We start from the raw sequence: 26,990 nt of genomic DNA on the forward strand, positions 1-26,990 counted from the left end.
CTCCTGACGACGTTGGGACATCTCTGTGAACGTCCTGTTACATCACAAATACTCTAATGAGAATATTTTAAAAAGCTTTTTGTAGTCGATGTATTATACGTCCAAAAGCACCAGGCAGACAATATTAGTCGATGTATAATACGTACAATACGGGCGCTAACTGTGCATCAAAGATTGAATTGAAGAAAGAGGCTTATTCAGTAAAAGCAGAATACTGTTAAGTTTCAGCTGAATGGGATCTACTGTCTTAACAGCAGAAGCAGCAGCAGGGGTCAAGGGAGACAAAGGGAGCTCCTGCCCGACGTAAGCAGGCGCTAATTGGTGCACAACAGAAGCAGCTCAGGGGCCAATGGGTGCTCCTGCACAACAGATACATGAGTTTGAAAAAGAGCCACAGAGCGACGACGAGCCTTGGGCACTGGAGGAGCATCAACTTCCGAGTGGCAATTTAAAAAAAAAAAAACCTCCAAGCTGTCCCAATGACTGCAAGAAGGGTGTGGTTCTCTAGGTTTTGCAGCAGGAACCACTGGAGCTGTATTCAAAGCGTATCTCTTCAACGGTCTAGACTTATTCCCCGAATGCCACTGGTGTCATGGAGAGGAGTTATCCGAACTCAACAATTCATGCACATCCAAGGAGAGACCTTTCCAACGGCTCTCCGTTTAAACCTGGGAAGCGACAACAGGTTGAACTGAGGGGGCGACTGCTGGTGGGCAGACCCTACCGACCTTCCCTGGGCTACCAGTTTGACTCTTCCCTGCACTGGGGAGTATGACAGTGACCTTTGCCTAGGAGCATCGGTGGGATGAACAGCCACCTTCTCCACTGACACAACACTATTACTATTCGCCTTGTCCATAAGGACCTTAACAGATGCAACAAGCTACTCCATAGTCTGTACTAAACAAAGCAAAATGCATATCACTCTTTTCCTCCAGACAGGTAATGGGGGACTGGGATTGGAAGTGCAGAAGCTGCACACGAAGAAGGTGGCGTAGTAAGAGAAGTGGGAGCGGGAGCTACAAATATAACAAGAATACTCAGATGTGAATTCAAATCAGAAAAATCCTGGCTAGCTGATTTTGAATTTGCCCTAATCAAAGCCTTTCTATTCCTGTCTCTCTCTAATTTCTTTAAATGAGACTCCAAACTCCTACACTTCCTTTCATCCCAATCAACACATTCATTACATGCATTATCAAATGAACATATTTGCCCTCTACAATTAGTACATAAAGTGTGATTATCATACGATTCCTTGGTTAGCCTAGTCTTGCAACCTCTTGCGCAATACCTAAAAGAGAGAGAGAGAGAGAGAGAGAGAGAGAGAGAGAGAGAGAGAGAGAGAGAGAGAGAGAGAGAGAGAGAGAGAGAGAGAGATAAATAAAAAAAGCTAGTTCTTATTACAGAACCTAACACTACCTAAATGATTTGCCAAGACTACTAATACAAGAATAGAGTACTTCACCAATTGCGATTACAAAAAAAGAAAAGAAAGAAAAAAAAAAAAAAAAAAGTCCTCCCCAACCAACCAACCAAAAAAAAAAAAAAAAAAAAAAAAAAAAAAAAAAAAAAAAAAAAAAAAAAAAAAAAAAAAAAAAAAAAAAAAAAAATCAGGAATAACTGCAACTGACAACCATAGCCATCAGCTGGGAGAAACAAAATGAGCTCTATGCTGTGTTGTTACTCTCGCTTGCCCCAAAAGTGGGTGGGGTACTGTTACCTAACCATGGCAAAGAGATAGCGTGACCAGCGAATTTCGGGATTTTAACTGTTGGCAAGTGAAACTCTTAGCTATATAATCACTGGGGAAGTTGCATAATTAAAAATATTATTTTTACACAATTTCAAAGTCTCAAATTTATCATAGAAGAATAGTTTTTAAATAAGATAAACACTATGTATTGTGTATAACCAATATTAACTCGGGGCATTTAAAAAAAAATATTCATCACAACCAACAACAGCAAACTTATAGCAGTAAATATGTTCCTTCACATATATATTACATATATATTACCTAATTTGGAAATAGTTGTGTGCAAAAAATAGTGCATGAACTGGAGATGCACCAAGTGGTGTAACTACTTTCATGTACACACAGAACTTGTTTGAGAACTGTTTTCCCTAGAACCTTTCTTAACATCATCTCTATCTTAAAAGTTTACCTGATCTGCAAAATAAAATTTTAAAAGAGAACAAATAATACATGAACTTACCTTTCAATTAGGTTTTAATGTTCTAAATAGCAATTCATACTGCAAGGTCATTTCAATTCAATGCATGGGTATTGAAATAAAAAAAAATCCAACTCAACAAACGGTTAGCATGAGATTAACAGAGGCAAGTTTCTAAGGAGACAACAGTAACAGTGAAGTATTAACTATAATTTATTCAATGCAAATTCCCATTTTTTTTTTTAGTTTCAACAGCATTAAAATTACCTGAAATTTTCTATACACGGTTGAACATGCAATAAGTTTTCTCCACTCGCTTCACTCTTGGGACTCTGCTGGAATGTCCATGCAGTCAAGATTATGTAAGCACTACCTGTACCACTAAGTGTCATTTTACTAATTCTTTGCTCACCACTATTATTAACTGGTTCTCTCATCATGCAACTAAATAATTTGTTTCTGAGAGCTCTTGTCTATTCACCTCTAGTAAAATCTTCAAAACACACCATATGTCACACATCAGATTTTCCTTAGTTCTTCTAAGCACCAGTGAAATAAAATCTCAGTCTACTAATGGGCTACTCCAAAATTTGCACACACAAAATTTTCCTATGACCCTCTTAAGGACTACAATCTTTACACAAGAGGGCATCACAATTCCTTCACTCCTGTTACACAATTCTTCTGAGACCTTCTCTTATGTTCAATGTAAATACACTGTTTCCCTGTACTCATGGGGGCTGTGTACCAGACCCACTGTGGATAACTAGAACCCGCAAATAGATGAAACCCCTATGACACTTGAAACTGCCTATTTTGTTAGTTAAAAGTCAAGAAAAACCCCACAAAAATGTTTATACCTGGTTTTTTAAATAGTTTCATCACAGAAAATGATATTGTTATGATACAATAAAGTTTTGTATATACTTATCCGGCAGATATATACTTAGCTATAGTCTCCGACGTCCCTGACAGAATTTCAAATTTCGCAGCACACGCTACTGGTAGGTCAGGTGATCTACCCTCCCGCCGCTGGGTGGCGGGACTAGGAACCATTCCCGTTTTCTTATCGGATTTTCTCTTCCACCTGTCTCCTGAGGGGAGGCTGGGCAGGCCATTAATCGTATATATCTGCCAGGTAAGTATGTACAAAACTTTATTGTATCATAACAATATCATTTTTGTACATCCAACCTCCCCGGCAGATATATACTTAGCTGATTGTCACCCTTGGTGGAGGGTAAGAGACAGTTAAATAAATACATAAAAACAGGAAACAACATATGAGTCTGCATTGTCTCAAGAGCTTCAGCGAGGTAGAGACCTATGACTGAGAGCTCTTCTGGATCTTGTCAATGGGGCTTACCCACTTCAATGCCAGAACCTTTTTTGAATCTTGTCAATGGGGCTAAACCACTTACATGACAGAAGCTTTTTGGATCTTGTCAATGGGGGCTTACCCACTTACATGACAGAACCTATTTGGATCTTGTCAATGGGGGCTTACCCACTTACATGACAGAACCTTTTTGGATCTTGTCAATGGGGGCTAACACATTTACATGACAGAACCTATACCTCTGGCAATTTCAAGGAGTACAAAACCAATCCCGACCATCTGACCAATTCTAACCCGTGTTAGAACAAACCATTGAAAGGGGGTACAACCTGACCCTTCTTCCAAACAACCATAAAAAAAACACGATACCCACTTAAAATTAAGGATAGTTAAATTAAAAAGGATTAGTTTCAGCTCCCTGTCCCAGCACTGAATCCGCAGATACGTAAGGCATCAAAGAGAAGCACTTATCTTACGTCACTACAACGCCTCTCAAATAGTGGGAAGTAAACACTGAATTGCATCTCCAGAACGTAGATGCAACTATATCAAGTAGACATATATTCTACTGAAAGGCCAGAGATGAAGCAATGGCCCTCACTTCATGAGCTTTCACCCTAAGGAGCCTAAACTGCTCTTCTTCACATGCCAGATGTGCTTCCTTTATGACACTTCTCAAAAAGAAAGCCCATGCATTCTTTGAAATAGGTCTTCTGGGATATCTGACTGAACGCCAGCGACTCTCTAGGCTGCCCTTCAGCTGCTTCTTCCTTCTAAATAGAATTTCAAGATCCCGACAGGGCATAGGGATCTCTCTAACTCTTTTCCCACTAAAGAACGAGAGCCCCTTTACCTAAAAACTTCTGGGCCAGGGTTTAGAGGGATTCTCATTCTTACTCAGAGTAAAGGTTTAAAGGAGCAGATCGCTGACCCCCCTTTGAACCCCACTCTGCAACTCACTAACTCTTATCGCAGTAGCAAGAGCCATAAGGAACAGAGACATCCTAGTAGGTCTCTGAAAGAAGCTGCTTGAGGAGGTTCGAATTTAATGGACATCAGACATTTAAGGACCACATCCAAGTTCCAACTGGGAGGCCTAGAGGTCTTCTTCTTCGTGGTTTCAAAAGATCTGAAAGGATCATGAAGGTCTTTATCCTCAGAGATATTCAGGTCCCTGTTTCCTTCTGCATCTTGCACCATCTTCTAAACACCTCCCATTTCGACTGGAAGACTTGCAAGGTAGGCACCCTACGGGCTATGGCGATAGCCCTAGAAGCCTTGAGCGAAAAGCCTCTTGCTCTGACAAGTCTTTCGATAGTCTGAAGGCAGTCAGGTTGAGAGTGGGGAGTTTTTGTGAAATCTGTTGAAGTGGGGTTGTTTGAGCAAATCTCTCCCGAGTGGAAGGGATCTGGGAAAAACTATCATTCATTCCAGTACCTCTGTGAACCATTCTACATACAGGTAGAGGGGGAGAAAAGATGGGAAGATGAGCCAGCCACACTCTCACTCACTCATCCATTTTTACAGTCACACCAGGACTCGATGCTGTTCAGCCTGTGAGGGTCTGGGTTAGCTACACGTGTTGAGCAGCCACCACGGGTCCCAAGGAAAAAAGAATCCAAGGACCTGTGGGCAATATCTCGAAGGTAGGAGGATGTGGATGTGGTCTGGTTGGACCAGACCCCTATCTTCATTACCTGCGCAACGGAGAAGTTCTTGCGGACAAAGTAGCATCTCCTTCGCATCGAAGGGGGTGAAGTCCATAAGGGAGGGGATTGTGAAGGACTCGAACCGATCAACAGGGGCCGAAGGGTTCTGAGTCTTCGCTACGAAGTTCGGTATGAAATCGAGCGTCACAGATCCCCATCCCCTGGATGCTTGACTTCGTAGGAAAAGTCATGCAGTTCCCTCAGAGGAAAAGAAGAGAATAGTCGCATGACCTATCCCTCTTCTCGACTTCGGTGATGTCCAGTACCCATACTGGTCTATCCGTCTGCAGCGAGGTGTCTCGCACTCTCCTATTGCCATGCAGCGAAGTTCTTCTTCTCGGTAGTGGAAAGGACACCGACACTCCATGGTGGGTGTTAAAGGTATGGGTACTGGGACAAGCTATTAGGACGAAGTAATTATAGATCTGGAACAATCGAAATAAGTCCAAACCGTAGTTCGTAACTGACTCAGGCGCTCTGACAGCTGCCGAGTGACTGCGTTCGGTATCGAGGTAAGATGTCCAAGCATCCGAGCAAGTCACGTGACCTTCGCCTTTGAAGGGTTATGCCGAGAGACCATACAAATTGTATATTTGTTTGTCACCGATGCCGGACGGCGAGGTGATGATTCTGTTAAGGCATGTGTCCAACAGGAGAAAGTCAATTGCCTTCTAAGAGACCGAGGTCCCTGATGGCAAGACATTCTCATAGTAGTTGAATCTCAGCTAAGGAGAAACAACACTGTGCCGTTGAAGAAGAAGGTGGACAGAGAATGCAACTTACTTCTTACTTCTTCACAGCCGAATCGAGAGAAAGATACTCAAGATACTGAACTCGAGCTTACAAATGACTGAAAACGCTAACCGCTATTTCATTGCTGTCCGGTGAGAAGTCGTATTTGCTATGAAAGCGGGGCGTTTTTCAGTAATGAAAACCCAGGGAAGTACTGCCCGCAGAACTGCTTCTCATGGGCTGAACATTTGGAAGCAGAGCTGTCAGGCCGGGGAGTAGGCGATGTCTTCCGATACATCTGTTAATTCGGGGTGAACAATGAACAATTGCACACCTACGAATACGAGATATTTTTGAAGACAAAACTCAGATGTCTGAAGAAAAACATTCCGCACTGCACTGCGAGACTAGTACAGGCTTCTGTTACAGTACAGTAAACAGAAAGATGAGAGTCCAAGAGATATCTCTGTTGAAAAATTATTGCAACGTCCAAAGCGATGAAACAAGAGTGCCACAGCAGTAGATGGTCATTCATGTATGCGAGAATCCCCGTTAATCAGAGACCTAAGTCCGTGATTGTTGGGCAGAGATACAGTTCGGCAGCCAATCATTGCAGGGGAGAGACGTAACCGATCGTGCATCTCGGAGAGCCAGCTGGTACTGAGCTGCTATCACAGTGACAGCAGTCTGATTAGAAAACGGGAATGGTTCCTAGTCCCGCCACCCAGCGGCGGGAGGGTAGATCACCTGACCTACCTGTAGCGTGTGCCGCGAAATTTGAAATTCTGTCGGGGACGTCGGAGACTATAGCTAAGTATATATCTGCCAGGGAAGTTGCATGTACAAAAGTGTTTTTTATGATGAAATTTATATACATATATACAGGCAGTCCCCGGGTTACGACGGGTTTGGCTTAAGACATTCCTAGGTTAAGGCGCTTTTCGATTATATTCATTAGACATTATTTCCAGGGTTACGACACATGTTCCAGGGTTACGACGCCTACAATGCTAATCAGGCAGAAGAAATATGACACCAAAAATGCAAAACAATCAATATTTGAAGTTTTTTTTTTTAAAGAAAAATGTAATAAGAATGCAGTTTACATAGTTTTGAATGCACCCAAAGCATTAAAAGTAAGGGTTTCCTAGGATTTTGTTATGATGTTCCGGCTTACGATGATTTTCGGGTTACAACGCGTCTCAAGAACAGAACCCCCTTCGTAACCCGGGGACTGCCTGTATATATGTATGTGTGTGTGTGTGTGTGTATGTATGTATATATATATATGTATATATATATAAACAGGAACTTGTTGCTATTTCCCACAAAAAATACTGCGAATAGGTAAATTTTTTGTGAATAATGGGGTTATATGCTCCAGAGAAATCTGCAAATACAGGGGTTCATATATATATATGAAAATTATGCCTGCAGCTTCTACCTGACTCCCCTTTGTTATTACGAGGAGGAGGAGGGATGAGGAGGAGGAAGGAGGGGAGGAAGGAGGAGGGAAGGAGGGAGAGAGGAGGCAGGAGGAGGAGGAGGAGGAGGAGGAGGAGAGGAGGAGGAGGAGGAGGAGGAGGAGAGGAGGAGGAGGAGGAGAGAGAGAGAGAGAGAAGAGAGCAGAGAGAGAGAGAGAGAGAGAGAGAGAGAGAGAGAGCTCAAAGTTACAATCCTCAAGTGGCTCCATCCTTGGAATATAAAGCTTCATTTTGTCTTTCTTCACCCTGCTCTCCGCACAGAAAAATATCATCCGCATACAATATGTTCCATGGCACTGCCTCCCTTACTTCCTCTATTTAACGTCCATCACTATGTTAAAGATAAATGGGCTCAGAGCTGACCCCTAGTGTGAATAATCATCCCATGCCAGCTGATAAGTCAGTAGGAAGCAGATCCCCATCTTCCCTCTCCTCTCTTCTCTATTGTCTCACTCAGCTCACTGAACACTGGCTCAAGTAAACAATTTATTTATGTTTTACTGTATTGCATTTGACTGTGTTTTGTCATTATTTTAAATTTAACGCAAAATAAAAATTTTTAAAAAATGAATTGGTACTGCTTTTCCAATAAAGCATTAGAGTAAAGATTTTACTGTCTCTTCTTCTCTCCTCAACAATATCAGGACGCACAATAATTTAAAATCATCCATGCATTACTTCTCAAAAATATAAACGTCCCTCCCTCTACCTCAAGTTAGCTGTGCATCACCGCAATGACGAATGATTTTGTTAATCATTTATGTTAAATTTTATTGTGAAAAGCTTTCTTCTTTCATTTACTATTTTGTTGAATATTGTTCAACTAGACCGTCTCACGCGGTGCACCGAACACTGGCTCTATTATGACTTTTCTTTGCATTGCATTTGCTTTAATATTTTATAATCATGTTGAATTCATTGTGAAATTCCATTTATTTATGTGACTTGTTATTGCTTTTAGATTACAGTAATATTTTAACTATGTTCTCCTTCTCACCTCAACGTTTCAATGCTCTGTCATTCAGCTCAGGTCAGCTGCGCGTGACATACGATTTTATGCATCTTCTATGCTAAATTTTATGTTGAAAGCTAAATTTTATATTAAAATGCTTTATTCTTTTATTTATTTTGTCATATATGGTTATCAATAAGCTACCATATATTTCCACGTATAAGACAACCTTTAGATAAGACGAGATCAAAAATCATGGCAAATTTTTATGAATTTATCTCATATCTGTAGTATAGGATGACTTCTAAATTACAAAACCGAAATGTTTTTAAGAGAAATTTGATTATTTCCAAAAATTAAACAATACACAACTATATTAATAATGATGATGACTTAAATATAGGTTATTTTGCTTGTTGTATCCAATAAAAGTATTACTATTACCATATCATTACTGTATTATAGAATATAAACATCATCATATATATCATTTGCATTTGATACCGTTTACATTCTCAAAATCTCCTCTGATTTGAGTATTATCGGTATCTTCATTGGCATTATTTGTTAGAAGATATAATTCGGAGATACCTTTTATCATAAATTAATGAAGTTGGGTTGAAAACGTGCTTCATTGTATATAAGCATTAAGTAGGTGTGATTTCTCCAGTTCTGAACCCTGCTGCCCAGCCGTTATTTGTTCTATTCAGCCTCGGCTATAACCTGAAGCTTTAATTTTACTAGTACAGGCGGCCCGCGGGTAACGGCACAATCGCTCAGCGGCGAATCAGTTTTAAGGATGTCGTCAAACACATTCATTAAAAAATAAGGCATTTTAAGGTATTTTTACGGCACAATTTTCGGTCAACAACACTGCTAGCGCCGTTATGTCTAACAAGTACATACATTTGTAGCGATACCGTTCAGACCATAAAGGTTATGCAAATGACATTTAAACATTTTTATTGAGTTATTACATAGGTATTAGGGTAAAATATATGCCTCTGACGCTGTTCTATGCCAAAACTATAGAGTTAAATGAGTGCAAATTTAGCTATGGATGTGTCAATTTATAAATGTTCATGCTTTTATGTTTAAAACGTGTATGAAAATATATTACATATAGGGTATTTTTATTTCTGCACAGAAATATGATACAAAGGCAGCTTTTGAAACTGCCCTCCATGTTATCAAATACAATGTTTTTTCATGTTTGTTCTTGTAAGCCGCTGCCTGCCACCCTTCTGAAAATATATAGTTAAAAAAAAGTGCAAATTTAGGGATCGATTTGTCGATTTTATAAATGTTCATGCTTTTACGTTTAAAATGTGCATGAAAATGTATTACGTTTAGGGTATTATTATTCTGTGCAGAAATATGATACTAAGGCAGCTTTTGAAACTGCCCTTCACGTTATCAAAGAGGACGTTTTTTCATGTTCGTTCTTGTAAGCCGCTGCCTGCCACTTTTCCAAAAATATAGTTAAATAAAAAAACTGTGCAAATTTAGTAATCAATGTATCAATTTTATAAATGTTCATGCTTTTGTGTTTAAAATGTGTATGGTGTATGAAAATGTATTATGTATGGGGTATTTTTATTTTTGTACATAAATATGATACAAATTAAGGCAGCTTTTGTAACCACCCTCCATGTTGTCAGAGGACGTTTTTTCATGTTCGTTCTTGTCTGCTACTGTTCCAAAAAATGCACAGTGTTATTTTATTAATTTAGGAGCTTAATTATAACTCATTTTGTTAATGAAACTTCAGCTTTTTATTATGTTTTCATGCATTTGTTTAAAATGTGCATGAGAAATGTATTACAAGGTATTTATTTTATTTTTGTACATAAATATGATACAGTGGCAGTACGCAAGTCCATTTGAAGTCTTTGTAACAGCCCTTCACTTGATGAAGACAATAGGTTGTTCAGTAGCGCCAGAATAATAAAATTTTAATTCATATAATTGAATCATGTTTTTATAACAAATTATATTTACAATTGTTGCATAAATTTATTTTAAAAGAAAATTTGCGTATACATTCAATTTTGCAACACTGCAATTTGTTTGTTTTTTCATGGGATAGAAGTATAAAATATAACTGTGCAACTTGGTCGATTTTTGGCTTTGTTACTCGAGCAGAAAATTGAGGCACGAGCTCGAGATGCCACTGCTACGTAGATGGCATAGTGACGAAAATTAAGATAAGCACAGAAGAAAAAGTAAATCCTTCAAAAAGTTATACATTACAGGCGGCCCTTGGTTAGCGGCAGGGGTTCCGTTCCTGGCCGCCGGCGCCAAGCGATTTTTGACGATAAGCTATTTTAAAGCCACTGTACACCTTCTTTCGAAACTCTAGACCAGTTAACAGCGCCCTAGACCAGACCAGTCAAACGGCACCGTAATCCAGCGACGGCGCAATAAGTAAAATCAGTATAGATCTATAGAATTTACTGTACAGTATATTATAGTGTTATAAATAATTTAAAGTGAAAAAAAGCCTAGATTTAATCCTTTGAGTGTCTAGAGTATGTAAAGATATAATAAGGTTTTATACGTGCAGTGTACAGATAGCTGTAGGGTTAAAGTTACGATAATTAATCTTACGATAATCCGATTTTATGAGACCAAATTACAATAGTCTAACTTTATCCCACCTCCTAGTTACATAAGTTCAAAAACAGCAAAAAAGAATGATGTAAGTATGGTTTTAACGTTATACGCGTTGCGTAAACGTGTACAGCCATGAACAACCGAACATGAAAACTTTTTTTTTTTTTTCTAAGTACAACTGAATTCGATAACATCCGTTTGGCTTGTATTTCAATCATCATACTATAGTACACTATTAACTTAGTTGTTATAAATGACTATGTACAATAAAACCGAGATATCTTAATGTAATAACTTTATTCTCTATAGATCAAAGATCACTATAGATCAAAGATCAATCAAGAAATATACTATTAAATTTAAACCTAGTTATAACTGAAGCTGAGAAAACTGTTCAAGCTGCTAATGACTATTATCGTGCATTGGCAACAAGGATAAAACTCCAGTAAACATATGCCATCAAACACAACCGTGGACAAAATTGCTAAAATAATTTTAATCAAAACTACTGTGCTTGAAAGAACACATTTTACTGTTGGTTTCACGCCGATAAAAGATATACAACATAAAGTTCATATTACGATGATATAAAGGAAAATTTTATTGTGGAATCACGTAATTTTTTAAAGCAAAAAACATGCTGTCAACGTAATCTGTTTAACAAAAAAAAAAAAAAAAAAATAAGTTCAATCACAACGAGACATATTCAATTCATAGTTCCATCTAAAAACACATTGTATAAGGAAAAATAACCTTGTCTCATATTAGTCAAGTATCTAGATATTCATTTATGCTAACTAAAAGCAAGATAATTTGCTCAGAATTGCGTTAAATATGGCAAAACAAACTCGTATTCGCCATCAGCTGATTTTAAATAAAAACATTGGCCGCTCCGCGGAACACTGGCTTAGATTTGCCGTATTATTTTATAATACAATATGAGTATATATACAATATTATTGGATATAGTGAAGTAATGTATAACTTTTTAAAGGTTTTTAAAGGATTTATGGAAAAGATGCATATTTACTTTTCTTCTGTGCTTATCTTAATTTTCGTCACTATGCCATCTATGTAGCAGCAGCATCTCGAGCTCGTACCTCAATTTTCTGCTCAAGTAACAAAGCCAAAAATCGACAGAGTTACAGTTATATTTAGTACTTCTATCCCATGGAAAAACAAACAATTGCAGAGTTGCAAAATCGAATGTATATGTGAATTTTGTCTTTAAAATAAATTTATGCAACAACTGTATATATAATTTGTTGTAAAAACGTGATTCAATTATTTAATTAAAATTTCATTATTCAGGCGCTACTGAACAACTCATTGTCTTCATCATGTGAAGGGCTGTTACAAAGACTTCAAATGGACATGCATACTGCCACTGCATCATATTTATGTACAAAAATAAAATAAATACCCTGTAATACATTTTTCATGCACATTTTAAACATAAAGGCATGAAAACTTAACAAAAAGATGAAGTTTCATTAACAAAATGAGTTATAATTAGCTCCCAAATTAATCAAATAACACCATGCATTTTTTGGAGCAGTGGCGAACAAGAACGAACATGAAAATACATCCTCTGACAACGTGGAGGGTAGTTACAAGAGCTGTCTTAATTTTGTTTTGTATTTATGTACAAAAATAAAAATACCCTATACATAATATGTTTTCATACACATTTTAAACATAAAAGCATGAACATTTATAAAATCGACAAGATGGCTAATTTGGACATTTTTTAATTATATTTTCGGAAGAGCAGCAACCTGCGGCTTACAAGAATGAACATGAAAAAAGATCGTATTTGACAACATAAAGGGCAGTTTCAATAGCTGTCTTGTATCATATTTCTGTGCAGAAATAAAAATACCCTATATGTAAATAAAAGGATTTCATACACATTTTAAAACAAAAAGAAAAGAATGAAACAGTTTATAAATCGACACACATGCGTTAGCTAAATTTGCACTCATTTAACTTTATTTTTGGCATCGAACAGCATCAGAGGCATATATTTTACCCTAATACCTATGTAATAACTCTTAATAAATATTTTTAATAACATTTACATAACCTTTATGGGGCGAACGGTATTTCTACAAATGTATGTACTCTTTAGACACAGAGGCGCTGTTGACCAAAATTTGTGCTGTAAAAATACCTTATTTTTTTAATGAATATTTTTGACGACAGCCGTAAAACCGATTCGCCACTGAGCCTGTATTTCACTGTATCCAATAATATTGTATGTATTCTCATACTATTATATTATAAAATAGTACAGTAAATCTAAGCCAGTATTCCGCTGAGCGGCCAATGTTTTGGTTTCAAATCAGCTGGTGGTGAATATGAGATTGTTTTGCCATATTAAACGCAATTCTGTGTAAATTTTCTTCCTTCTAGTTAGCATAAAAGAATATCTAGATACTTGACTATGAGACAAGGTTATTTTTCCTTAAACAACGTGTTTTTAGATGGAACTATGAATTGAATATGTCTCGTTGTGATTGTGAACTAATTTTTTTTTCGTTAACAGATTACGTTGTCGGCATGTTTATTGCATAAAAAAATTACGTGATAACGTTCGCAATTTTCCTTTATATCATCGTAATACCAACTATATGTCATTTATCTTATATCAGCGTGAAACCAACAATAAAATGTGTTCTTTCAAGCGCAGTATAGTTTTGATTAAAATTATTTTATCTCAATTTTATCCACGGTTGTGTTTGACGGCATACATTTACTGGAGTTTTATCCTTGTTGCCGATGCAGATAAAAGTCATTAGCAGTTTGAACAGTTTTCTCAGCTTCAGTTATAACTAGGTTTAAATCTAACAGTATATTTCCCGATTGATCTTTGACCTATAGCGAATAAAGTTATTACATTAAGATATCTCAGTTCTATTCTACATAACATCATATACAACAACTACGGTCATGGTGTACTATAGTGTGATGATTGAAATACAAGCCAAACGGGTGTTATCCAATTCGGTTGTAAGAAGAAGAAGAAGAAAAGAGATAAAATGTGTTCTTTCAAGCGCAGTACAGTTGTGATTAAAATTATTTTATCTCAATTTTATCCACGGTTGTGTTTGACGGCATACATTTACTGGAGTTTTATCCTTGTTGCCGATGCACGATAAAAGTCATTAGCAGTTTGAACAGTTTTCTCAGCTTCAGTTATAACTAGGTTTAAATCTAACAGTATATTTCCTGATTGATCTTTGACCTATAGCGAATAGTTATTACATTAAGATATCTCAGTTCTATTCTACATAACATCATTTACAACAACTAAGGTCATGGTGTACTATAGTGTGATGATTGAAATACAAGCCAAACGGGTGTTATCCAGAGAGAGAGATGTTCTCGATTGGTTGTTCATGGCTGTACACGTTTACACAACAAGTATAAAACCATACTTTCATAATTCTTTTTTCCTGTTTTTGAACTTATGTAACTAGAAGATGGGATAAAGTTAGGCTATTGTAATTTGGTCTCTCATAAAACTGGATAATCGTAAGATGAATTATCTTAACTGGAACACTAAAGCTGCCTGTACACTATATAAAACCTTATTGTATCTTTACATACTCTAGACACCCAAAGGATTAAATCTAGGCTTTTTTCACTTTACAGTATTTATAATACTATAATGTACTGTACAGTAAATTCTATAGTACTATATATACTGCATAAAAATAATTTTACTTATTGCAACATGGCAGGATTATGGCGCCATTTGACTGGTCTAGAATTTCAAAAGAAGGTGGTGCAGAGGCTGTAGGATTTAAATAGCTTAGCGTCGGTGGCCAGGAAAGGAACCTCTGCCGATAACCGAGGGCTGCCTGTGTTCTTTCTTGAGATCTCCATTGCATGAGAAATGAACAAAAATGTATTTAATTTTTACTTATGGAAAGCCACCATTGAGAATCGGCAGGGTTTAACAATTTTAATGGAGCTTTATTCGGAATTCTAAAAACCGGAATTTTTTCAATCTATATGAGAGAAGAGAGAGAGAGAGAGAGAGAGAGAGAGAGAGAGAGAGAGAGAGAGCGATAATTCCCTCAAATAATAGTTGCATTGAGAATAATGATAATTTAGATAAAAACGTGTCTTAATGTAATCATATTGCATGTATTATCGTATTACATTATTATAAGAACAAAGCAATGATGCGCCATTTACAGTCTCAACTGATCACGTTTTACCGATACCACTGTCTTTAGTTGCTGAACGGAACTTAATTTACAGTCTCAACTGATCACGTTTTACCGATACCACTGTCTTTAGTTGCCGAATGGAACTTAATTCAGAGATACATACATTCCTTTCGTACATGATCACAGTTGGGTTTAACAAAGCAGTCTATATGTTTTTCATACAGAAGGTTGCAGTAAAGGGAAAGAATCACTAATAATATACAATAACAAATGATAGACAAGTATTGTTCATAAAACTGAATTGTTTGAAACAGTTACAAACAGCTTTCAGTGCTGCCTTACTTGATGTTCACTTTTTTCCTTATATAACCATGGGGGAACGTGAAAATAGGAAGTGTCATAGAATAATTTGAAAAATGATGATCTGTATGATAACAACGAAGCCGAAGTCGACTCGCCAGAAACAGAGTGGAATCATTGTGATGGTGGCACATGTGACCAATTTTGTGATATGTATGAGAAAATTATAATGAAAAAAGAATATTATGTTATCCTAAATGTTATTACTACTGTAATTACACTACCATTGAAATTTCTAAAAGGTTACCGAAAGATGAAGGTTGCTGTGAGCCAACCGTTACTCGATGTTTACATTTTCTCAGCTGGGATCACACTGATTTTGAATTATTCCTCAAATAGGCTATTTGTTATGAAGAAATGCCAATAATTTATAGGGCATACCTTTATTATTACTTTATTTCATAAAATGAATCTTCATGTATGTTGATGGTTAGGTTATAGCACCTAGGCCAAGGCTAGCCTACGATACACATCTTGGAATTCAAGGTTTGATCTTTAGTATTGCAGTATAACATGACCACCAGTTTTCAGGGGTGAATTTCAGGATTCAAAGGTCGTCTTGTACGCAGAAATATACGGTATATATTGTATACATGTTAATACAGTTCATCTTGTAGGATGCAGTAGGCCGTCATATACAAGTATAAACAAGATAATCAGTCAGTTCGAAGTAGTACAAGCATTTGTTAAAAAAACAATACAAAATGATCTTGAGAATTTAGTTTGAAAAACGGAATGTTCGACGCAAGAAATGTCCGACAAATGAGGTACTACCGTAATCACAAAACTACTAACGTGACCTATCAACAAAGTATTCTCTTTGCAGGTTCTGTCCCATCATTCTAAACCACCCATGTATTGTAGATAATTATGTTCTATACAATAGTACTATCCTACAATATATACCTGTACTGTAAATATTTCAAAATAATCTTACAACAGTAAAATATCAATACTCTACATAAAATGCATGCCTAGTTCACTATAGAATGATGTTGTAAGCCAAAGAAAACATACATCTGAATGATGGGGGATACTTAAGACTAACAGTTGTAGGCTCATACTTAATTTTGCAAAATGATGTTGAAATGATAGTGTGTTCTGGGATAATAGTTTGATGTATATTTTTGTTTGAACTGTCAAGTTTGATGATGAACTGTTAAAATAGAAAGTTATAAGTGTTTTAGTGATGTATATAGACTACTTAAGAGTAACAGTAGTAAGAGAGTACTATGCTGCACGGTCAACTTTGGGTGCTTTGGGATGATGGTATGGGATGTATTTTTGTTTGAAATGAGCAAGTCTACCTTGAGAATTGTTGGATATGTGTATCTTTGAACAAATAACAGTATAAACATTTTCACACTTACCACTGCCCACAAATAAAATTGTTTATGGGTCATAGGCAAAAGGATTAACATTTGAGAACTGATGCCCAACTTACCAAATAATTTACCTTTACACTGAAATGAGACTTAAAAAAAAAAATTCCTTCACTTCAGTAACAAAGGGAAACTCGACTTATCTTTACTTAAAATCTGCACTCATTTGAATTTCCGAAAGGGGAGAAGAATGATATGGAATACAACTATAGGTACAGGCATGATCAGAGGGAGCATTCTGTTGCTAAAGTAGGTTTGTGCAACTGGGAAATTTCTATGAGAAAATAAAGCATCTAATGATTAGTAATGGGGTTGATAATAAACTAATTGAAATGTCAATGGATAAAGTAAAGCATACTGGCAATGTTCCAAATTAAAAACAACAACCAAAAAAACACTTGGGGTGGGTAATTTATACTTTTTTAATTTACCTTGCAGTATGAAACTTAAAAAAAAAAAAAAAAAAAATCTTAAAGCTGTAATTCATTGCCACTTACCCTCTCTGTGCCAACATCTGCATTAGCCTCTTTTCTCTGTTGCGTAACACCTCTTCTTTTTTCTTTTTATCTGATGGTGGTTTTGCAAGGCTTATTTCCATGCTAGCACCACCTAGGTCCTTTCCTTGTAATGCATCCATTGCCTGAGTGAATATAGAAAATAAAAAAGGCTTGTAATGCAACTGCCTGGAAAAAAGAAGGGGAAGTTATACCAATAGCATTTAAAAAGATTTCATACTACATATAGGTCTTTACCATTACAAAAATTAAGTTTTCATTTACATTATCTTTTTTCTTACCTTTACAGCTTCATCTCGTTCTTCAAAATGTACAAATGCATAATCTTTTATTTTTTTCACTCTTTCCACTTTTCCAAACTCTTCAAATCTTTCTTTCAACATTTCTTCTGTAGTCATTTGGGTCAAGTTTCTGACATACAACACTTTAACCTGGAAAAAAAGTTAGGGTAACTGATTAAAAAAAAAAACTATTCCTAACATGAAAAATGCTAACATTCTTGCCATACCAAAACAGTAGTTATGATAGCACAGCCCTGCAACTGTATGTACATGAGAATTTTTCATCCAATAATAACAATAAAAAGAGGGTTGCTGCATTTACCTACTAGGAACAGCATGTTTTTATTTGATCAAAATTCTGGACAGCATGTTTATTTTTGATGATATATTCTGCATACCTGTTGATGGCTGCACTTAAGGTAGCATTATTGGACCTATGTTTGCTAATGCATTTCTGGCCTATATGAAAACAGCTGGCATAATGAATGCCAGGGTGATTTTAAACGTCTTTATATGGAAGGTACATAGATGATATTTTCTTATTATTCCAAAGTCCAAGGCTTGTTTAAATATTCTTGGATTATTTGAATCCAAAACACCCAAAGTTCATGAGTGAATTACATGTCAAGTTTTTCTTTATTATTATTCAGAACGTGAACCCTACTCATATGGAACAAGCCCACAGGGGCACTTAAGGCGAGATTCAAGCTCCCATAGAATATGGTGTTCATTCAAAAGAGATGACAGAAGATAATAAGAAATATGAAGTTATCAGAAAACCAGATAAATTATAAATAAAAAATTAAGCAAATATCAAATTACAGGTTGCATTGTATATTAGGGTAGTACTGCATTGCATCTTTCCTTGAATGTGTAAAGTTCCAACTGCATGACATCCTCTGGGAGGCAGTTCCACACTCCAATGGTGAGAGGAATAAAGTTCCTCTTAAATTGAAAAGTTTGACAGCAAAGCACATTTTCACACATATTGGTGATGCTGTTCAGCAAACCTAGTTGCTTTCAGCAGGAAAAGGGGCTTAGGGATCAATTGTGAATGTGAAAGATCTGTTAAAATGCATCTTAAGGAAAAGTGACAAACAAGTGACCTTCAACATAACTGCTACTATTATTAGGAAACAGAAACCTACCAGCATGAACCACTCTATCTGAAAGATATAAATTTCTGGCTGAAGCAGACATCCACACCAAAGAACAGTATTTTAGTAAATTTAATTTGATTTATATAGATTTTTGGCATTATGCCAAGCACTGGGACAACTAAGGCCATTCAGTGCTGAAACGGAAATAGACAGTAAAAGATTTGAAAGGTGTTACAAGAGGAAAACCTCGCAGGTAGAAGAGAATCTGAATGAAGGTACAGTAAAAGGAATGAAAGTAGTTGCAGCTGGGGGCCAAAGGGATGCTGCAAAGAACCTCAAGTAATGCCTACATTAGCACCGAATGAGGTGCACACTGATGGTACTACCTGCCTACGGGGGACAAATAACCTAAAAAATATATATATAAATAAATGCATTAATTTTATCACTTATAAATGTAAGAGGCCTTATGAACAGTAATAGTATCAATACTTAATGGAATTGTTTAGGTTTAATAACAAATCTATTCACAAAAACTATCATCCATGCTTTTGTATTACACCTCCATAAATAGGAGAAACAATCAATAAACTCATGCTGCTATCACAAGAGTCAAACAACGAGTCAAACAAATGAGTTTTGCAAAAGTATCTTTTTTTTTTTTTTTTACTGTTATATACTCAAGAGCGCAGCTTCAATATATAAAACCCTCTTAGGAAACTAGTTCTGAAAACTTATCTGCAGCATTTGTCAAGTGTTTTCCCCCTTTAACTGTATGAACAGATTCTGTTTTGAACATAAGATTTCAGTTGACCTCACTAGAGTGTTATCTATAAACATAGTTGATTATTGTAATGAATTATATATGTTGGAAAAAGTGAAAGGCATTACAGGAAGATTGAGTACTTTGGAGAACTGGTAATTTTTAGACAAGTCAGAATTTATTTTCTAGCCAACCCATCCAAAAACTCTACAATTATGCAATCCACCTGTTCATGTTCTTGTGTAATCCAGCTTACAACTACAAAAAGTGACAAAACAGACTTACAACCCACAACATACCACCTAATCATATGAGAGCTCTTTCTACCTGATAACCACAAAAAGCATTTCTCCCGTTTACGCTCCAATGTTTACATTTTACTCCCTACCACCATTTGTTGTCCTGTGATGTCACCACACCAAAAAATACTCTTTTAACCCTTAAACGCCTAATGGACGTATTTTACGTCAACATTTTTTGTCTCTTGGGTTCCGACCGGACGTAATTTACATCGACATGCACAAGTTTTTTTAAAAATTCGCAGAAAAATACTTATAGGCCTACCAGCCGAAAACTTTTGAATCACGCGCCTTGGGGGATGCTGGGAGTTCATAGATTAAGGTGTTGTTTTGTTTACAATCGTTCTTTCTTATCGCACTAAAAAGTATCGGTGACATATCTCAAAAATTATTTCATCACTTTGACAATTTTTGCACAATTTTTAATTAGCCATTACATGAAGTATTATATATGAAAATGTGTGCAATTTCATGTAGAATACAACAAAAAAATAATCATGATTGTAGCTTTTATCAGTTTTGAAATATTTTCTTATACATAACAATAAAGTGCCAAAATTTCAACCTTCAGTCAACTTTGACTCTACCAAAATGGTCGAAAAATGCAATTGTAAGCTAAAACTCTTATATTCTAGTAATATTCAATCATTTACCTTCATTTTACAACATATTGGAAGTCTCTAAGCTCAATATTTCAATTTATGGTGAATTTATGAAAAAAAGTTTTTCCTTACATCCGCGCGGTAACTCTTCCAAAAAAATCTCATGTGTGATTGTTGTAATGTTTGTACCATTTTAAAGTAGCCGTTACATAAAGTTTTATACATGGAAATGTGCGCAATTTCATGCACAATACAACTAAAAACAACCCATGGTTGTAGCTTTTATCAGTTTTGAAATATTTTCATATAAATCACAATAAGTGCCAAAATTTCAACCTTCGGTAACTTTGACTCTACCGAAATGGTAGAAAAACGCAATTGTAAGCTAAAACTCTTATATTCTAGTAATATTCAATCATTTACTTTCATTTTGCAACAAATTGGAAGTCTCTAGCACAATATTTCGATTTATGGTGAATTTATGAAATTACCTTACGTCCGCGCGGTGACTCTCCGAAACAATCATACGTGCGATTGGCCGTAATGTTTACACCATTTTAAATTAGCCGTTACATAAAGTTTTATATATGAAAATGTGAGCAATTTCATGCAGAATACAACAATAAATAATTGAAGCTTGTATCTTTTCTCATTTTTGAAATATTTGTATATAAATCACGATAAATAGAAAAAAAACCACGTTCGGTCAAATTTGACTCTACCGAAAAGGTAGAAAAATGCAATTGTAAGGTAAAACTCTTACAGTCTAGTAATGTTCAGTCATTTATCATAATTTTGAAACAAATTCGAATTCTCTAGGACAATATTTAGATTTATGGTGAATTTTTTAAAAAAACTTTCTTTCCATCCGAGCGCGGATTCTCCGCCACAAATCTCCGAAATGCATACGTCGCATTATCATATTATTTGCTCAGTTTCATATTGGGCGTTTCATAGAGTTTTATATATGAAAATGTGCGCAATTTTATGTAGAATACAACAATAAATAATTGAAGGTTGTAGCTTTTCTCATTTTTGAAATATTTGCATATAAAAAAAATATATAACAAAAATTAGACATTCGGTCAACTTTAACTCGTTCGAAATGGTCAAAAACTGCAATTGTAAGCTACAACTCTTACAGTATAGTAATATTCAATCATTTATCTTCATTTTGAAACTAATTGGAAGTCTCTAGACAAATATTTAGATTTATGGTGAATTTTTGAAAAAACATTTTTTTACGTCAGCGCGTTATGAATTCATGCATCATTTTGTGATAATATTTTCTCTGTGTTGCTTTGATCAATTTACAATGTGTTATATACCAAAATGATTGCAATTTAGTGTACAATACAATTAAAAAAATTAACTTCTTAGCTTTAACTGTTTTGCTCATAGCTCGATGTGAATACAATTATATATGAAATTTTGTTTTCGCGCTATCATATATCGCATTATTTATATATGATAATGATTTTTTTTTCATTTCTGATGGTTGCATACTAAACTTCAGGCAATGACAAAAAAAGGAGCCAAAAATGAACTCTTAATCTTCAAAACTAAGCGCGCTGTAATTTTTTGAAAAAAATACTTTTTCCGCTTCAGCACTCACTCCGAGACCCCGTCGGCACACGGGAGACGATTTTTATTATACCCCTTAGGCGTTAAAGGGTTAATCATGTATGTTCTGCTATAAAAAAATATCTCAAAATTAAACGTGCTTTTTATACATTTCATAAATAAATAATGACCATACTATTTTATTAATATATTTCTGAATGAAGACCTCTTCATTCAGCCATCAAGGTTCTCTCTAAAAGTAAACAAATATTCCTAATAGAATTTCCGTCTGAATTATAAATTACATTCTTTTGCACAAATTGTAACTTGTGGGCCTGGAAAAATTGTATATCCATCTGTCTTTCCTCTAACATATCCACTAAAAACTTCTGCAGACTGTCAATACTATCAATAGGTGCCTTTTTGAATAATGAATTCGTGTCAACACTCACTAACCTGGATTCACTACTAAGTTGCACATTTAGTTTATTAACTAAACACTGGTCTTTATATTGCCATTAGAGATGGACCAACAAATGGGTTAAGTATATCCACAATTTAGCAAAACATCTAATGCACTTTCTTTACCCATTACATATTACTTTGAGTGAATTCTTGTGGAATTTTCCACTTTGATAAAATTTAATGGACCCAAGATCATTGCTGGACTGAGTTCATATCTGAATCTAATAGTACTGGGAATTGTGGTAGGAACATCAACTACAGGTATTATTCAAGTTATGATATTGCACGGTTATGATGAGGTTAGCAATATTTTGAAAATAAATTTCTTTAAATTTAGTGCGCAATGGTAGCAGGCAGCAGCGCACAATCAGGCAGCAAGAGAGACCAAATTACAATAGCCTAACTTCTTTACCTCTGTATCTTTATGCCATCTTATAGTTGAATATATTTAAAAAAAAAACATAAAACAGAATGATACAAAAGTATTGTTTAGTTATACTCATGGCATAAATGTGTATAGCCATGAACAACTGAGGGAGAAACAATTTTTTGCTAAGTAACAGAACTGGATGACAACAACCTCCATTTTACTGTGTGTCAGCCATATGATAGTAAACAATTACCATATATATGTTATAAATGACTTTATGTAGAATAGGACTGATATGTTTTTATGTAAAAACTAGAATAAAAGATCAGCAAGGCTATATACTGTTAAAACTTAAACTGCAAGTTGTAGCTAAAGCTGAGAAAACAGTGTTCAGGCTGCTAATGACTATTATCGTGCATTGGCAACAAAGATAAAACTCCCAAAATTTGATATGCAATCAAACACAACTGTAGATAGAATTGCAAGAAAATTATTTTAATCACAACTACTAAGCATCCAAGAGCACATTTTACTATTGTTTTCACACCAATAAAAGATAATGGAAAGTTCGTATTATGATGAAATAAAGTGAAAATAGCAAACTGAATCACTGAATTTTTACACAATCTATTAATGAAAAATTAATTTAGTTCACACTGAGACGTATTGGTCATATTTTAACTTAAAAACTTGTCGTATAATGAAAACTGACCTTGTCCCAAATAAATAAAGTATTTAGATATTCATTTATGCTAACTAGAAGTACAAAATTCGCTCAGAATTGAGTTAAATAAGGTGAAATAAACTCGTATTAGCCATCAGTTGATTTCCAAACCAAAACATTGACTGCTATGTTAATATTTTATTATACAAGTAATGTATAACTTTTTAAAAAAGATACGCGGAAAAGATGCATATTCATTACGCGTTCGTACAGTAATACCATGAACTTGTGTCTTCTGAATTGCATGAATTCACAATAGCATGAACTTTTCATTGGAACCTAACTAATTATAATACAAGATTTCTTTCACAAAATTCCAAACATTTGCAAATCCTCCAGAAACACTGCAAAACCCTATAAGTGTTTATATTTCCACATATAAGACGACCTTTAAATACAAAAATTCCCCCCCCCCCTTTTTAAAATTGGGGGTCGTCTTATACAGCAATACTAAAGATCAAAGGTGCATATTTGTAGGCTAGCCTCAGCCTCGGTACTATCGCCTAACCACCAACATACAAAAAGATTCGCTTTATGAAATAAAATGATAATAAAGGTAATAAAACCATTTTACCATATATATTATTGGCATTATCCTCATAACAAATCGCCTATCTGAGGAATAGTTCAAAATCAATGAAAGAAACATTTATCTATGCAATTCAAGCTAAGAAAATGTAAACATTAGTAGTGTAATTACAGTAGTAATAACATTTATGATTACAAAATATTCATTTTTCATTAAAGGTTTCTCATACATATTACAAGACTGCTCACATGTACCACGATCTTAATGATTCCAGTCTGGTTCTGGTGAGTCGACTTCGGCTTCGTCGTCGATATACAAATCATCTTCGGTACCATTCATGGCATTTTAAAAATTATTTTATGACAATATATTTTTTCATGTTCCCTCCGTGCTTTTATGATAAACGCAGCAAACATCAAATGAGGCAGCACGCAAAGCTTTTTGTAATTTAAAATTGTAACTGTTTTGAACAATTCAGAAACGAAGATGATTGTGTACAATTATTATCGTTCATTATTGTAGAAGTATTAGCGGTTGTTTGAGAATGCCGACGAAACGTAACCATAACAATGGTTTCCACCGGGTTGAGAAAAGGTTCCATCTAAAGTCTGCTTCCCTAAATGGGGAAGCTGCATGTGCCGACAAAGAAGCGGCCACGATATATCCTGAGGCCTTCAAGAAAATAATCCAGGAGAAAGGAGACCGCCCAAAACAGGTGTTCAATATGGACAAAACTAGCCTGTTCTGGAAGATGACGACGTCCTGGACGTACCTTATGAAGGATGAAGCTAAAGCCTCTGAATTCAAGGCACAAAAGGGCAGGTTTACCCTTCTGATGTGTGGGAATGTGGCTGGCTTTATGCTGAAACCAGATCCTAGGGGACTCAAGAATAAGAACAAGGCATTACTGCCCATCTTCTGGATGCATAGTCCCAAGGCCTGGATCACCCAAGTCCTTATGAAGTACTGGTTCCACCAGAGATTCATTCCTCAAGTTAGGTAATACCTGGCCAATTTGGACATAGAGATGAAGGTCTTATTCATACAGGTGGCCTGCAGCGCAATCACTTAGCGTCTAATCAGTTTTATGGCTGTTGTCAAAAATATTAATTGAAAAATAAGGTATTTTAAGGTATTTTAACGGCAGAATTTTCGGTTAACAGTACCGCAAGCGCCGTCATGTCTAACAAGTACATACATTTGTAGAAATACCGTTCAGACCATAAAGGCTATGCAAATGATATTAAAAATTGTTATTGAGTTATTACATAGGTATTAGGGTAAACTATATGCACATGACGCTGTTCTATGTTGCCGCCTGCTGCTCTTCCGAAATATATAGTTAAAGTGCAAATTTACAATCGATCAATTTAATAAATGTTCATGCTTTTATGTTCAAAATGTGTATGAAAATGTATTATGTATAGGGTATTTTTATTACTGTACATAATCAAAGAGGATGTTTTTTCATGTTCATTCTTGTCAACCGCTGCCTGCTGCTCTTCCAAAAATATAGCTAAAAGAGTGCAAATTTAACAATTGATGTGTCAATTTTATAAATGTTCATGCTTACATGTTTAAAATGTGTATGAAAATATATTACGTATAGGGTATTTTTATTTTTCTACTTAAATATGATACAAATTAAGGCAGCTTTTGTAACTGCCCTCTGCATTATCAGAGGATGTTTTTTCATGTTAGTTCTTGTCTGCCACTGTTTCAACAAATGCATTTACAAAGACTTCATGTGGTTATATTTGATTAATTTGGGAGCTAATTATAACTCATTTTGTTAATAAAACTTCAGCTTTTTGTTATAAATTTTCATGCTTTTATGTTGAAAATGTGTATGAAAAATGTATTGCAGGTATTTTTCTTTTATTTTTATACATAAATATAATACCCAAGGTATCTAGAATAGTCAGGTAGAGTCATTTGTGGGGGTTGCGGCTTATCCCCCCCCCCCAAGAGCCGTGCCACCTGGAGGCCAGGTCAGGGCAAGAAGTCACTCAGCTACAGTTTCATTCAAATCTATATCACAGGTCACTTCAATCATCTCTGTATTGATTTATTTTTGCATTCTTCGAATACAACCATAGTTTTCATTTTTTATATAATCTAAATTATTATTTAAATACTGCCAAACAACTGCACTGTGTTTGGTTGTTATTCAAATAGTAGAAAAAAGGAGGTATCCTTTTTCCGATTCCCTCGTGATGAGGAAACAAGACGGAAATGGGTTCATCGTTGTAAGAGAAAGGACAACTTTAACCCTACTACTCATCGCATATGCAGTAAACATTTTGAAGAAAATGCATATAAGAGAGACCTGCAGCAGGAACTTCTTGGATCGCGAGCCCCAGCAATGAAATTCAGACGTATGAATGTGAGGAATGCAGTGCAGCTTTCGGAAACATCTAAAGCTTTAGATTTTTATGGAAGTCAGGGACTTTTGAAGAGCATGTCCTGGGAAAGTACAAGGGACTTAATAAAGCTTGCCGACTCCTGGTTTGATGTGTTCAATTCAAGGGTACCTTATGACAGAAAATTTTTTAGACATGCTTATGGGATGCAACTGACAGAACAGAATAAAACCCTTGACAATATGGAATGTACTGCTGAAACAATGCGAATTTGCAAAAGTAATAAGATCTATCAGTTCCAAAAGGGACTTATTGTGTCATGTAAATCCTTGCCAAGGTTGCACGATATGTTGAAAAGTAAATATGGTGTATCATACATAATTACCTCCAGACTTAACCAAGATGGACTGGAAAACATGTTTGGCTGTCTTAGACAAATGGGTACAACTTATGATCATCCTACACCAGTTGAAGTCAAACACAG

General features: G+C 35.6%; 1 protein-coding gene across 13 annotated transcripts in view; it reads right to left on the reverse strand.

Annotated features, from left to right (window-relative positions):
- LOC135220920 (heterogeneous nuclear ribonucleoprotein R-like) overlaps window positions 1–26,990 on the reverse strand; it is a 349,809-nt gene that overhangs the window by 136,656 nt on the left and 186,163 nt on the right. For all 13 annotated transcript variants that reach the window (XM_064258558.1, XM_064258557.1, XM_064258562.1 and 10 more), the window contains exons 9-10: window positions 17,729–17,878; window positions 17,430–17,572 (exon numbers count right to left, since the gene is read on the reverse strand). In XM_064258558.1, coding sequence (XP_064114628.1) covers window positions 17,430–17,572; window positions 17,729–17,878 — 293 coding nt within the window. The remainder of the gene's footprint in view (window positions 1–17,429; window positions 17,573–17,728; window positions 17,879–26,990) is intronic.

This window comes from Macrobrachium nipponense, chromosome 2 (genome assembly GCF_015104395.2).
Source record: "Macrobrachium nipponense isolate FS-2020 chromosome 2, ASM1510439v2, whole genome shotgun sequence".
Classification (NCBI taxonomy): domain Eukaryota; kingdom Metazoa; phylum Arthropoda; class Malacostraca; order Decapoda; family Palaemonidae; genus Macrobrachium; species Macrobrachium nipponense.